The 15,092-nt window shown below is 40.5% G+C and overlaps 1 protein-coding gene across 1 annotated transcript in view; it reads right to left on the reverse strand.

Annotated features, from left to right (window-relative positions):
* Window positions 1–274: 274 nt before the first annotated feature.
* LOC145394477 (uncharacterized) overlaps window positions 275–15,092 on the reverse strand; it is a 67,443-nt gene continuing 52,625 nt past the window's right edge. The window contains exons 7-8 of the mRNA XM_080268331.1: window positions 7,170–7,503; window positions 275–390 (exon numbers count right to left, since the gene is read on the reverse strand). Of these exons, the coding sequence (XP_080124457.1) occupies window positions 275–390; window positions 7,170–7,503 (450 nt within the window). The remainder of the gene's footprint in view (window positions 391–7,169; window positions 7,504–15,092) is intronic.

The following is a 15,092-nucleotide window of genomic DNA, read 5'->3' on the forward strand; positions in this document are numbered from 1 at the left end:
TGTGTGACAGTTAAAAGGCATGCTTGGCTTCTGGACTAGGATGTTTGTTCTGTGCTCAGAATAGATCACTTACAAAGAGAGAGAGAGAGAGAGAGAGAGAGAGAGAGAAGAAACGAAACGAAATAAAGAAACTATGGCTCATTAAAAAGCAGCTACAAATGGATGGTTGCAGTCTACTTGGGTAACAGATAAAACTCCATGTCGGTGACATACTGTGCTCCACACTGCTGCATTTCTGCAGCACCTCTGCTGTGGACTGACTAAATGGTGTGGTTCAGGACAGGACACACTGGCACAGCAGTATTGCCGGGAGGATGAGCACAGTAGGTGTGGCTGGGTGGAGGCTCAGGCTGCTGCTCGGATGCTGCATGGCCGCTGTCTCCTCGTCTCCTTAGGGGGAACATCAGTATTACATTAGCAAAAACAGTAAGGGTGGTGCCAATATTTTATTTAAGCCGGGCATTTTCAGTGGGATAGAAACAGGGTTACAGTCCTTAATTTCTTCTTGTAAGCTGTCGTAATGTGTTTATTTGCCTGATACACGTAACAACCTATACATTGTTACCGATGCAGATTTTTTTTTTTTTTTTTTTTTTTTAACGATGATGCATGAAGACTGGCAGGAACCGTTCCAATGGTAGTTCTGGCGAGACAAAGCGACAGATGCGACTAGTCGACATCCAATGCTGGGAACAGCTGGGTGTGACCAGTCTCGATTTCTCCACGTGGATAACACTGCTCAGTAACAATGGGTAACAAGGACAGCCTACAGTTTTCCATTGCTGAGGAAAAGCAACCGAAAGGGCAAATGCCAAGGACGTAATGATATTACAAATACAATTATTGGATAAAACATATATGAAAACGTAAATTAGCAATCAGTTAGGCCTAAACTAAAAAGCAATAATTTATTTATGCCTGTCGTAAAGACGTAGCTATGTCTAATGAGGTATGCAGTGAATGTGAATGTCCATGGACTATTATAAGGTAAGGTAAACAGAAGAAAATATCTTCCACTGACAATCTCTCAGGCATGAGTACAGTAACCTAGGGTGAAGGTAATTACATTTCCATTTTCGGAACAGCTTAAGCTAAACATTTACTTCACTGTATGACATTGTAAGAAACCCATTATCAGGAATATTAAAGCCAACTAACTGTTGATGTTTTTTCTTACGTTATAGGAATTACAGTAGAAGCAATTGCACTTCCAAAAGAGTGTTGTATGGTGATTAGCTAATTTAAGTAATTGCCTCCCATATCGTCTGTTTAGCAATTCATCTGATTTGTCCATGATTACATCCGCTCAATCCTCCCGTCAATAGTGACAGGATTCAGAACGATACCAGTGTTGGACCATTCTTGGGGCATCTAGAGAGGTTCAGCAGCTTTGATCAGTCTAAGCTGATTCAAAGCGTCTCGTGAAAAATGGGTATATTAGACACAGATAATGTATAGCAAAGCAAAAGCTAGAAAGCATCAAAGAGCGCATAACTTGGGCAACGTCAATAATATATATGATTTACTGTCCCTACCAGACGAGTATTTTTACGGTCTGCTGCTGTTAATTAATTTTATGGTCTCAACCTGCCCTGTTACACAAAGTCATGGAGCGGATACCTCCTCCTACGCCAATAACATCTATGATTTAACTCTGCATACGGATTGTCATCCACAACAAACTCTAAAAAATTCTACCTACTAGCCCATAAATTCATCACATTCCACTGAAATCCGAAAACAACTTCTTGGACGTCTTGTACACAGAGAAACAGACTGACAGGTGAATACATACCTTCCGTCCTACTTTGTTGGCCGAGATAATTGTTAATGAGTAATTATGAACTTTACATCACTAAGAAATGCCATGAACTCTGCTAGGCCTTCGAGAAACAGCTATATATCTTAGGTGTCAAAGTCTTACCCAGGTTATCCGAGGATCATCCCACTGGCCACAGGGGCCATCTTTTCGCGGCTATAAGAGGCTTCGTAGCGCATTTCCCTGACATGTTAATTTCTGCACTGGCACGTTCATATTTTCTTCCATGTTATTGATGGGAGGTAGGACAGTACTAAAAAGTCACTGATAAATAAGCAGTTAGTAAGGTTTGGCATGGAATTTTAACTGACGTGCAAAAAATTTAGGGGGGCCTTCTACACTGACGAAAATACAGAACCAAATGGAGGTCTGATGAATCTAACAGTAATATGCTGCAAAAAAAAAAAAAAAAAAAAATTGAGGCCATGAGTCGCACTTGACACTAAATGATATGTTAAAGTAAGCTGTGAAATTCACATTTCTGGGATGTCACATTGTGCAAGCAGTCAGTGCAATAAATACTTGGGAAAAATGCAGCACAAGAAGGTTCTTCACATTCGTTGTCAGATACAAATAGCATAGCGATATGCAAAAGAAAAAAAAAAAAGTGTTTTTGTACTGTCACACTTACCAATCTCATCCTATGCCACAACTGGACTAAGCATACCAATAAATTGTGTAATTCACTTGTGTAAAGCGTCGTTCCGAAAATTGTGGAATGCTACAATTTTTGTCTAAACATACGACCATAAATGCCAATCTATATACAGAACATTAATTAGATAGGATAAAATATGGTGGATTTTGTCGATAAACGTGCTACGGGGTGCTACCCAAAAGTTCCCGAAATTTTACTGAAGATGGGAAAAAATGATATATTAAGTCTTACTCACTCCTGTACCCTAAAAGTAGTCTCCTTGGGAATGCAGACATCGATCCCAGTGCATCATCCACGATCGGAATGCGTTCTGGATGTCCTTGACCATCCGCTTGTTTAGGACCCTTTGCAGATACTCCTGGATTACCTCACTGATGCCATATCTTAGCCCTTTTAGCTGGATTTTTATTTTCAGAAAGAGGAAAAAATCACAGGGGGCCAAATCTGGTGAATACGGACTTGGGGGACAACTGGCATGTTTTTTATTCCAACAACTGCTGAACAACAAGGACTGTGTGTGCAAATGCACTGTCATGGTGGCTTGTGCACCACTTTCCTTGGACGTCTTTACCTCACATTTTCCCTACGCCATCTCAAAACTTCACAGAACATTGCATTGATGTCTGTCCTTGAGGAATGAATTCCTTATGAACCATGTCCTCCACATCCAAGAATGTGATGAGAATTGACTTCACATTGCTCTTGACCTGATATGCCTTCTATTGTTGGAGCGAAGCTGAGCTCTTCCACTGCAATGATTGTTGTTTGGTTTCCGGGTCATACCCATAAACCCAGCTTTCATCACCAGTGATGACACTTGAGTGGAAGTTAGGGTGTCTTCTGGCGCATTCCTTGAGCTTCGTGCAGACCTCCACACGATGCTCTCCTTGCTCATCAGTCACGAACCTTGGGACAGACTTGGCGGTGATTCGTCTCATATCGAGGTTGACATATGATAAGCTAACAATGTCGCAAACTTCGTGCATTGTCCTCCTCCGATCTTCAACGATGGTTGCACGAACTTTGGCCACATTGTCCGAGATGAACTGGTAGGGGGGCAGCCAAAATGAGCATCGTCACCTGTTGACGTTCATCAGTTTTCCAAACGCTTAAACCCGTCGTAGGTTTGTGAAACCCCTAAAGCATTGTCATCAAATGGTTGTTTTAATATTTTATGAATTTATGCCACGTTCTTCCCGAGTTGCACGCACGTAGGTCTTTCACATCCTCCATTTTTTAAAACAAAAAATTCGCAAACTAACCCAAACACAATGATAAAAAAAAAAAAAAAAAAAACGCAACCATGCAGCGAATGCATCCACCTTGCAAAATTCTACTTGACACATTAATAAAGGATGCAAGCACTAACACATATCCTCCACACACCGAACAACAAGCAGTTTCCGCCCTGCTATCAAATTTCGTGAACTTTTGGTTATCACCTCATATGTTAGTATAATTTGGTAGGAAGGGATGTACTAATTTTAAGCCACAAAAAACGAGACTTTGGCGCAGGCCATACCATATACCATAATATATATATATATATATATATATATATATATATATATATATATATATATATATATATATATATATATATATATATATATATATATAATACCTAGGCTGCTTCCCCCAAGGAAAGGGAGGTAGCCGAGACAGGACGACACACTCCCCATTTACTCATCCATTCAAACACATTCATTCGCATCTTAGCCCCAAAGGGGAGAACGGACAGATCCTCACCGCACCACACCGCACAAGGGTCAACTGCGCAATCCAATCAGTGACATCCGCAGCAAGGCCCGACAGCAGAGCTGGTTTACCCCTGCCACATCATAACAGACTCATCCCCTTACCCGCACCTGACCTGAAATAGCTGATCAGACAAAATGCAGGAGAATATCCCCTCAGGACTGCATCATCACTTATTCATTCACAATTTCTCTCCATTTATTTCTGTCATGCACAGCCACTCTTCCTTGCTCAACAGACATCCCTCTTGCATCCAGCGCTCTCTTCACACTGTCCATCCATCCTGTTCGTGGTCTTCCTCTCAGCCTCACGAGTACACCTCTCACATCAGATCTAGTTATCTTTTTCACCAATCGCTCATTATCCATTCTCTCCATATGCCCAAACCATCGCAACACTCTCTGCTCAACTCTACCAGCCATCTCCCGAACAACTCCAGTTCTCCTTCGCACTTCATCATTCCACACTCGATCCATACGCGTCACTCCACACATACTCCTCAGACACCTCATCTCCATTACATTCAAACTTTTCCTCTCTGCTACACCCATATTCCATGTTTCAGCCCCATATAATGCAGTCGGTACCACAACACCCTCATACAGCCTTCTCTTTACATCCATTCTAAGCGAACGACATCTAAACACTTTTTTCATTCCTCCCAGCACCTTTCCTACTTCATTTATTCTAAACATCACTTCTGCATCTATTCTTCCATTCGCAGCAACATGTGACCCTAGATATTTAAAACATTCTACCTCCTCAAGCAACTCGCCATTCAAAACTATATTCATCCCCCTACCATCTACCAACCTCGTACACTTCATCACTTTACTCTTATTCTCATTTACTTTCAATTTCCTCCTTTCACACACCCTTCCAAACTCCTCTACCAGCTGTCTCAATCTCTCCTCTGAATCAGCCACCAGTGCAGTATCATCTGCAAACAGCAGCTGCTTCAGATTCCACTCTCCACCATCAACATTCACCAGACTCAGACCTCCACCTATATATATATATATATATATATATATATATATATATATATATATATATATATATATATATATATATATATATGAAATAATAATAATTGGCTTTTTAGTTATTATTGTGAGGCCGAGGTGCTGCCCACAAGAGGTTCGTCAATGAGAAGGGCTAGTTAAAAAAAAAAATGTAAATCTGTCTCTGAGTCGTAATGTGACATCTTTTATATTCGCTGTTGCCAGATGTGCAAAGGATGTTACGTGCCACTATTAAGTGTGTGTGTGTGTTTTTTTTTTTCTGCTTGAGTTACCAACATTCTCTTACACATCCATATGCAAATAACGTCTAAAGTAAAATGATATAAAAAGGAAGGAGCACTCAGAGAGTGAAACACCCAAGACCACACATTGGTCAAAGATCGAATATTTCACTTTGAACTGTGACCCTGACTTTCTTCAAATTACTCTCAAAATCAAAGGACTTCCTTCTTGTCTAACTTAATCCTTCCACCAACTGATTTAAATCAGATCAAATTTGTTTGACTTGACTGCCCAGTGACCTTGTGTTTTGACTTAATCCTGCGACTTTTACTTATGAGTGACTGCTCAAAATCCAATCGCGCCATCCATGTTTTAACCTGAATCCTTCTTCAGAGCTTAGTTCACATGAAATCAATATCTCTGAGCAGAACTTTGACCTTTCCTTGCTGCCTTGGCCTTGAACAGATTAAGATAATAACTGAATGCTTTCATTTTTGCCTGATCCGTAAAGTTCCACTAAATTTGGTTCAGTTAGGACCATAACTGTTTGAGTGGAACTTGCCCTGTAACCTTGCCCTTTAACATTTTCCTGTGACTTTGACCCTTGACTAAATGCTCTAAAAATCAAAAAAAATTCTTGCCTGATCATAAAACACTTCCCGAACGGTTTGTCTAAATCAGATAAAAACTGCTTAGGCTGACCTTGCCCTATGGCTTTGACCTTAAAACTTTTGTTCCAAAAATATGCAGAAAAAGTGCATGTCTGAGGATATCATCTGAGGTGCATGGCCTGGAAATGTGTACATATCAGAGGACGTCATCTTGGGTACAAAGGCTACCAATGTGTTCATATACAGTATGAGGACGTTGTCTGAGGTGCAAGGGCTAAGCTGAATAAATTTGCTTTGGGGAAGCAAAAATAACTTAAACATGAGTCCTCGAGATTAGAGGGTGAATTCAACTTATGAGAAAGATGTAGTCCGTTTGTTTAATCTCGAGATGTGATGTACTCCCACGACTTGAATACTACATCGTAGTTGCATGAAATTAGATGAGCCTTAACCATGAATTATGAGACACTAATATCTTCAGTTACTAACCACATCGCCCCTCTAATCTGCCTAAAGCCGGTCATCAGCTGAGCCTGATGAAGTTAGGGACCTTCGGCAGGTAAAAACGCGCTACAGTAGTGATGTAATTAATCAGAACCAGAGGGTATCATAAAGGCGAAACAATGTATTCTGTCCACGTTAACTGATCCTAAAATTGCCATCTCTCTATTCTGAATGTTAACTAGAAGTGGTAGTCACCGGGAAGAAGTACAGAAAGTTGACAGCATTATCTGATTGTGCCACTGACCTCTGGGTACTTACCTGCAAATGAACGAAAATCGCCGTCAAAATAGGGTTGTGTATGGTGAGGCTGATGGGTGTGCAGGTGTTGGTACAGGTGTAGGGGCCAGAGTGGTGGGAGGAGGCTTTATGACAACCCACCTGATAGTACGTGTAGGGTGAGGTTGATGTTGGGTGTGCAGGTGTTGGTACAGGTGCAGAGGCCAGAGTGGTGGGAGGAGGCTTTATGACAACCCACCTGATAGTACGTGTAGGGTGAGGTTGATGTTGGATGTGCAGGTGTTGGTACAGGTGTAGAGGCCAGAGTGGTGGGAGGAGGCTTTATGACAACCCACCTGATAGTACGTGTAGGGTGAGGTTGATGTTGGGTGTGCAGGTGTTGGTACAGATGTACAGGCCAGAGTGGTGGGAGGAGGCTTTATGGCGCTTTAGGGTCACTCTGGCTATGGGCAGACCGATGGGTGTGGGGGTGGTGGTACCAGGCTTGGGTGGGGTTGGGTTCGTCCCCCTCCTGCCCACAGTTACGGTAGGCCTGATTTGGTGTTGGTGTGTGCGTCGCTTGGGTGGAGTGAGTGTGGGAGAGGGCGTGAGGGAAGTGATCGCCGGAGAGGAGTGGCCGCCAGACTTCTCACTCACACTACCCTCGTATAGTGTCGTGCCTTCCGTCACCTGAGAGGGAATTAGAAAGAACATTAATGAAAATCGTCAAACTCGTAAGTGTGAACACTCAGTCATATGTGTCTCGCGGCACCAACTGATCTGGAGGCCGAATCTTTGATCTGGCTAGCAGACCTTGATCTTTGACGGATTGTTCTCAAAATCGAATCCCTTCCTTCTTGTTTTATCGTGAACACTTCCACATGATTTCCACTACATACGAGTGAGAAAAAATAGTTGGTCTTGTCATGAGACCCAGTCCATGAACGTACTCTGCTTAGAAACGAAAAGTCAGTCCCTTGACCGACCCTTAACTTTTCCATTAATTTGGGGTCAAATAAGGTCAGAACTGTTCCAGTTACTTTGTTCCCACACAGACACATACATAAGTCGATCTTTTACCTTATATTGTGACCTTGACCAGTGACTGATTGATCTTAAAATCAAATCCGTTCGCTCTTGCCTTACCCTTACCCCTTCCATCAAGCACAGCTTGTACTGGATAAAGAGTGTATAATTTCACATTACTAGGCGACCTGAACATTGTACTTTTCCCACTGACCCTGAACCCTTCTCAATGCTTAGTCAGTAAAGGATATAACTGGCTACATTTGACCTTGTCATGTGGCAAGATGCTGTCAACAGCAAGAGGTCATTCCCTAGGCTGATCTTCAGTGCTTCGTGTAAGTTTCGCCAAATCAAGGCAATATTGTCTTAAATATTATGTTCATTCACAGACACACGTGACAATATTTGACCTTCCATCTGTGGTAGGTCTCCATATTATAATTGCAAATCATACTAGATAGATAGATAAATAGATAGATAGAGAGACAGATAGAAGCAGGAAGTCAAATGATGAGAAGGTGTTGTGTTTGCGAGAAGCGAGCAGCGCTAAACGCTTACACGGAGGAAAGCTGACGACAGCGGCCAGTAAGGAGATGATGCAGTTAGCTGTCAGCAGTCCTCTCGTGAGAAAGTTCTGTTGCCATGAGGAAGATACGTGACACACACACCCTACTACACGAGATGTTAGGAAAGAGAGTTTAGAAGGAGACAAGCGACCCCAGAGAGAGGTCGAGACGGAGATTAGCCTTAGAACAGGGAGAGAGAGAGAGATAGCGAGACAGGGAGGTAGCTACCCAGGACTTATACTATTATACCTGTTTAATATTTCCAAGACAAATAAAAATAGTCCCATACTATTCTTTACCTCTCCCGTCACTACATGACATCTGGTGGGGAAACTACTACAAGATATAAAAGCCGCTCGACCACAAGTCTAAAATATACGCCTCTACAAGCAAATACAAAGTCGCTGCTTTATGATACAAAGTCTTTACGACATTTGGTAGCAGCGAACGTATACGAACCTCGTCTACGAATCAACATTAAATTCCTACAAAATATCAAGATTGACAACAACCAACAATATCAGCTCCTGCCCCCTCCGTCTCCCAGATCATTACGCTGATGCAGAGGTCAAGAGATCACTCGACGCCTTGCAAGTAGCTTAACGACAAACCAGCAAATCTGCGGACATCGTCTCCGAATTAAAAGCAAATTTCTACAAATGCAACCGAGACTACAAGATTAGCTTCAGTTCTACATTGAATCCTACAAAATACAGCCTACAGTGCAAATAGTCTACGAGTCTACGACGAATCAGCGAACTACAACCATCTACAATCAACTACAATTAACAACTCTACGTCGTCTGTATAATCTTCTACACGCACCTACAAGAAGCGGCAGTCTTCATCCCACAACGAGTAAATCACAAGAAAAAAGGACCAAGAATACATCAAGAAAGAAAGAAAACAAACAAACAAACGAAGAGTGAGAGACGACTCACAACTCATAACCACCAGACCTCACCCTCCTCTCTCTGCTACATCCACCCAACCCCCACCGCTTACGCAGGTGTGAAGAGGTCAAGACAGCAAAACATCAAGTCCATATTCACAACTCGTCTTACTCGTCTTCACTCAAGTTACTCATCGCTACTCATTCACTCACCACAGCTACCAGTGTGGGAAGCCGACGTCACCATGTGCTGAGACGACAGCACGCCAATCAACCCGCGAAGGACAACGCTATCACAAATGCAACACCACTCACACCATTTTCCTCCACGGTAAAAATTAGTGAGTTACATAGTTACTTCATTTATACAATACACAGTGATAGACAATAAGCTTCTGCACAAACATATAAAACGTGCTGTATAGTTACAGCTTAAATACACATACTTACTTCAGTTATCTGCATAACTCAATCACTAAATAATCACCAACAATAAATATTCTACACTGTATATATTCATTCATTTATTATAACATTTATTTACTACCAACGAGTGTTACCATTTATACCTACATAAAATACGTGTTTCATACATACAACTATACATTAATTATATCTACAAAGTAATAAAGAAAATATACAATCACAGTTACTCAGTGAGCAATTAAAAGAACTGTATTAAACATTTATTAATTAATGCTACCTAGTGGAAACAGACAAATTAAGTTACAAGGTAACCTAGAGAAGAAAAAAAAAAATGGCCAACACAAATGCCGTTAGCAAGAGTGAACATCTTCAACACAATCGTGAAGACAATGATTTCCACACAGTGCTGACACACATATTACCCACGATAGGTACAGGTGAACAACAAGTCAGTGTGTATAGTTAACACTGTATATAGTGTATATATTTTTTATATAAAATAACAAAATATGGGACTATATAATATCATTTTATAGTATCTGTGCAATATAAACTAAACTTTGAAAAAGTATCCCAAGAAAATTAGTCAGCAATTATGCAACCATGAACAACATGGAAAAAGTGTACACAAGCAAAGAGAAACAAACTATAGAAAATCAATACAAAAAAAAAAAAAAAAAAAAGAAAAGGAAAGGAAAGAAAGAAAGAAAAGTAAGAAGGAAAAAAGAGAAATAAAGTAAGATCACATAACAAACAAATGAAAATAAGTGTAAATGTTACTATATATGCCAAAATACCACATAAACTACAAACAAAAAAGCAAATTGTGTCTCCACAAACAAGTGGCATGACACATCATCACTATCATCGACCGCAGCATATGTTAGGACTGCAGTTATTACAATTATGTTACTCCATATTATAATTTTGTAACTACAAACGATATGTAACAATTATGTAACGACAAACGATTGCATTATGTTACACTAACTACAATTATGTACCTACAAACGATATGTAACAATTATGTAACGACAAACGATTGCATTATGTTACACTTTGCCAATTATGTAACAGTTGCATTAACAAGATGTAACTTTAACAACAATTATGTACCTACAAACGATATGTAACAATTATGTAACGACAAAACAGTTGCATTAACAAGATGTAACTTTTATGTAACTTTAACTACAATTATAAGGCCAAGACACATATGTAATAGTTGCATTAACAAAATGTAACTACAATTATAAGGCCAACACAATTATGTAGTACCACAATGTTAGTACAATATTATAAGTCATACAATTATAGCACAATTCTGTATTACCAGTATCATCATACAAGTTAGGTGAAATATTAGACATTACTAAAGTGATAACTCAAATATGTAATGTATAACCTAGCAGTATTACCATTGCACAATTATATGCGTACGTCTGTTGTACATGCACGTCTTACAAAGTGTTATACAACAATCATTGCATTTATTCAAATATGTATTCAACTTATTTAAAATGTAATATTACTGAATAATCACTATTTACTATGAATAATATATGTATACAATATTCATACAATTATGTTACTTTACAATATTATGTATTTCACTTAATTAACTTATAAGTTCATTATAATGTGTATGTAGTATGTATTAATATGTTATAACTATTAAATGTCGATGGTACGCCATTTTTGCGCGGCTGAGCAATGTGGTAGGTCTCCATATTATAATTGCAAATCATACTAGATAGATAGATAAATAGATAGATAGAGAGACAGATAGAAGCAGGAAGTCAAATGATGAGAAGGTGTTGTGTTTGCGAGAAGCGAGCAGCGCTAAACGCTTACACGGAGGAAAGCTGACGACAGCGGCCAGTAAGGAGATGATGCAGTTAGCTGTCAGCAGTCCTCTCGTGAGAAAGTTCTGTTGCCATGAGGAAGATACGTGACACACACACCCTACTACACGAGATGTTAGGAAAGAGAGTTTAGAAGGAGACAAGCGACCCCAGAGAGAGGTCGAGACGGAGATTAGCCTTAGAACAGGGAGAGAGAGAGAGATAGCGAGACAGGGAGGTAGCTACCCAGGACTTATACTATTATACCTGTTTAATATTTCCAAGACAAATAAAAATAGTCCCATACTATTCTTTACCTCTCCCGTCACTACATGACATCTGGTGGGGAAACTACTACAAGATATAAAAGCCGCTCGACCACAAGTCTAAAATATACGCCTCTACAAGCAAATACAAAGTCGCTGCTTTATGGTGACTTTTGCCACATTATTTTCACAATCGAATCCCACCGATCTTGTGTGACCCTAAATCCTTTCACAGGGTTTGGGCTAAATTGGTTAAAACGGCTAAAGCTAACCTTGCTTGGTTATACTTTGATCTAGCCCTGAAACCTGCACCTTTGATCTCTTTTTAACAAAAACACTTCATGTCAATCCTTGGATGACTTTCAGCCTTTCCACCAAGTTTGGTGAAAATCGAGTGAAACAGGTCTCTGTCTCTGTCTCTGTCTCTCTCTCTCTCTCTCTCTCTCTCTCTCTCTCTCTCACACACACACACACACACACACACACACACACACACACACACACACACACACACACAGAGTCCAATTTAAATTTAATCCTATATGGGATATACGCTGCTACCGTAGCGTGGAACTTACTCTATTTGTATTAAGATCGAAAGACCTGCAGTCGCAACTTGTAAATCGATCCACTGGAAGACCGTCTGGGTATTTCTAACCACTAGGCCACCAGGCGCCCTATCATGGAAACAAAGGAATGAGAATAGTGTGGAGGGGCGGCAAAAAACAAACTAGACTTGTGGTGCCAGGCACAACAAACCTCGCACGACAGCAGTTGTTTTATTACTGTTAAATATTGACAATGGACTGCCATTTAGTTTCTTTGTGGTGCACAATTAAAGTCTAAGGTAATGGCACAAATGTTTTCAAGTTAAGCCTTCTGATATCCATGATCTTGCGTTTGATCTTTGAAGGGCACTCAGTGTCAAAGGTCATGGTGCCAAATAAAAGCCCATATGAGATTTCCTTTGTCTTGGCAATAGTACATATCTCTAGCTTCAACGAGTTTCGAATTATAGCCTTCTGAATATGCGTGGCCTTGAGTTTGACCTTTCACGTTCACCTGCGGTCAAAGGTCATGGTACCAATCAGAAAACCATATGGGATTTCCTATATGTCGATAATAGTAAATATCTCTCCATCTTCAGCCAGTTTCTAGTTTTAGCGCCCTGAATATCCGTGACCTTGAGTTTGACCTTTCAAGGCTATCCAGGGTCAAAGGTCTTGGTGCCAAATGAAAGCCCATATTACAAGTTCCCGTATGTTGCAATAGTAAATATCTCTATCTTCATCCGTTTTCAAGTGATAGCCCTCTGAAAATCCGTGACCTTGATTTTGACCTTTCAAGGTCGCTCGATTACCTCCAAAATTTAATCACATCCTTTGGGGACCAGTGCCCACATATCCTGAAATTTCATGCAATTTCATTCAGCCGTTTTTCCGTAATGTTAATAAACAAACAACCAAACAACTACTCAACCAAAAACAATACCTCGTCGGACTCCGTCTGGGAGAGGTAAAAATCTTAATGCGTTCTCGTGCAGGACTTTCCCGTATTAAAGAATATTTGGGAGGGAAAGGGAGAGCGTGGAAAGGGAGACGATAGAAAGCAGAGTGGATGAAAGCAGAGGAAAGTGGAGGGGAAGAGAGTGACGTGGAAGCAAGAGGAAAAGGTGAGTAGGGATGCAAGAGGACACACGAAGGGAAGGGAGGGGATGGGCCGTGTAAGCCGGAGAGGCGAGAGGTGTGAGGGATAGGGGTATGGAAGGAGAGAAGGATTTAGGAGAGAAAGGGAAGTCAAAGGAGAGTGAAGCGTAGAGTGAAGGGAGAGGGAGGGATCGATTGCGAGTGTGAAGTGTTAAGTGAAATTAGGTCAGTGGGATGGAAGGGGAGAGAGAGGCGAGAAGAGAGGGGGAGTCATTAATTTGTTTACATACAGTATTCACATCATCAAACCTGTAGCTCATTATCATAATGGTAATGATTGTGGTAGTAGCCACAGTTTTCTAATGGACCTGAATTAATCCGTCAAGTAACTGTAACATGTTTCTCTTACAAATTAGACAAACAGATTATTTCTTTTGTAGTCAGTCAGAGATTAAAGCAATCTTTGACAATCTATAGACAGAGGCATGGCACTAAATGAGCACAACGAGAGACAGAGTGCTGATTTACTAGGAGCCAGAATGCTGACTATATGAAGGTATTAGGGGTTCACATATGAAAGTGAGAAACATGTGTGAGCGAGCAAGTTTGCTAATGTTATTATTATAGATAAGAGTCCTGCCATCTCACCTGATATTAATGCACACTTTGTAATGATCCTATACAATTGAAGTGAGTTAAGAGTAAGTACTCTGCATCCTTTACCCACACTGTCTGATTATCCTACACCCGTATCCCAGGTCGAAAGTCGTAGCCAGGGCTTCAAGCCCAGCCAAAACCTATTGTAAGCGGCATGAAACATTTCCATACTGCACATGTAACAGAGTCATCGCCAGCTGTTCCTTTTTTATTGAACTAACCTTATCCCTGGATGACAGGTGTCGCTGTGGAGTTTTGCTGAGTGAGACTTCACTCCAGTCACTGGCGTGGGTGGAGGGTGAGCAGTAACTATGGCTCTCGGTGGTATATACAAAATACCGACTTTAGCTTTAAGAACAGATGTAGGTATAACATAGCTCCCGTTTATGGACTGTGCAGTAATGATCCATTTTTCTTTAGAAATGCTTTATTTAGTATCAGTCGCTGTTTCCTGTCCCGTTAAAACTGAAAAGACCAAAACTTGGCCAGGGTCAAGAAGGTAAAAGGAAATATGGACCTAATAACTGGTACGAATAAAAACGTAATGGTAACCTAACAACATAGCAATATTATATCACATGAAAACCAAGCAGTATCCTTAGTATGGTACTTAACGGTATAACAAAACAACCACATCTAACATGAGGTTCGTTACACGCCTGATGCCCTCGACATACATTGAGATGATATCCGACAGTGAAGTTGCCATGTAATTACATCCTATTATTACACTGGATGACATGGTATGCACTGTGACACAGTTATGCCTCAAATGACAGATCAGGACAGAAGTCGAACTAATTCCTTCAATCTGATGATGTATTCTTTATTTTTATTATAGCACATGAGGTTGTTCTACTCAGAAGAGAATTTTAGAAGTGGAGCAATATAACCTTCATTAACCCTCTGAGGTTATGAGGAGGATGGATGGTGAACTTGTTGAACGAAAGGCAATG

The sequence above is a fragment of the Coenobita brevimanus genome, chromosome 27, assembly GCF_032717465.1.
Source record: "Coenobita brevimanus isolate Jiangsu-jjx chromosome 27, ASM3271746v2, whole genome shotgun sequence".
Classification (NCBI taxonomy): domain Eukaryota; kingdom Metazoa; phylum Arthropoda; class Malacostraca; order Decapoda; family Coenobitidae; genus Coenobita; species Coenobita brevimanus.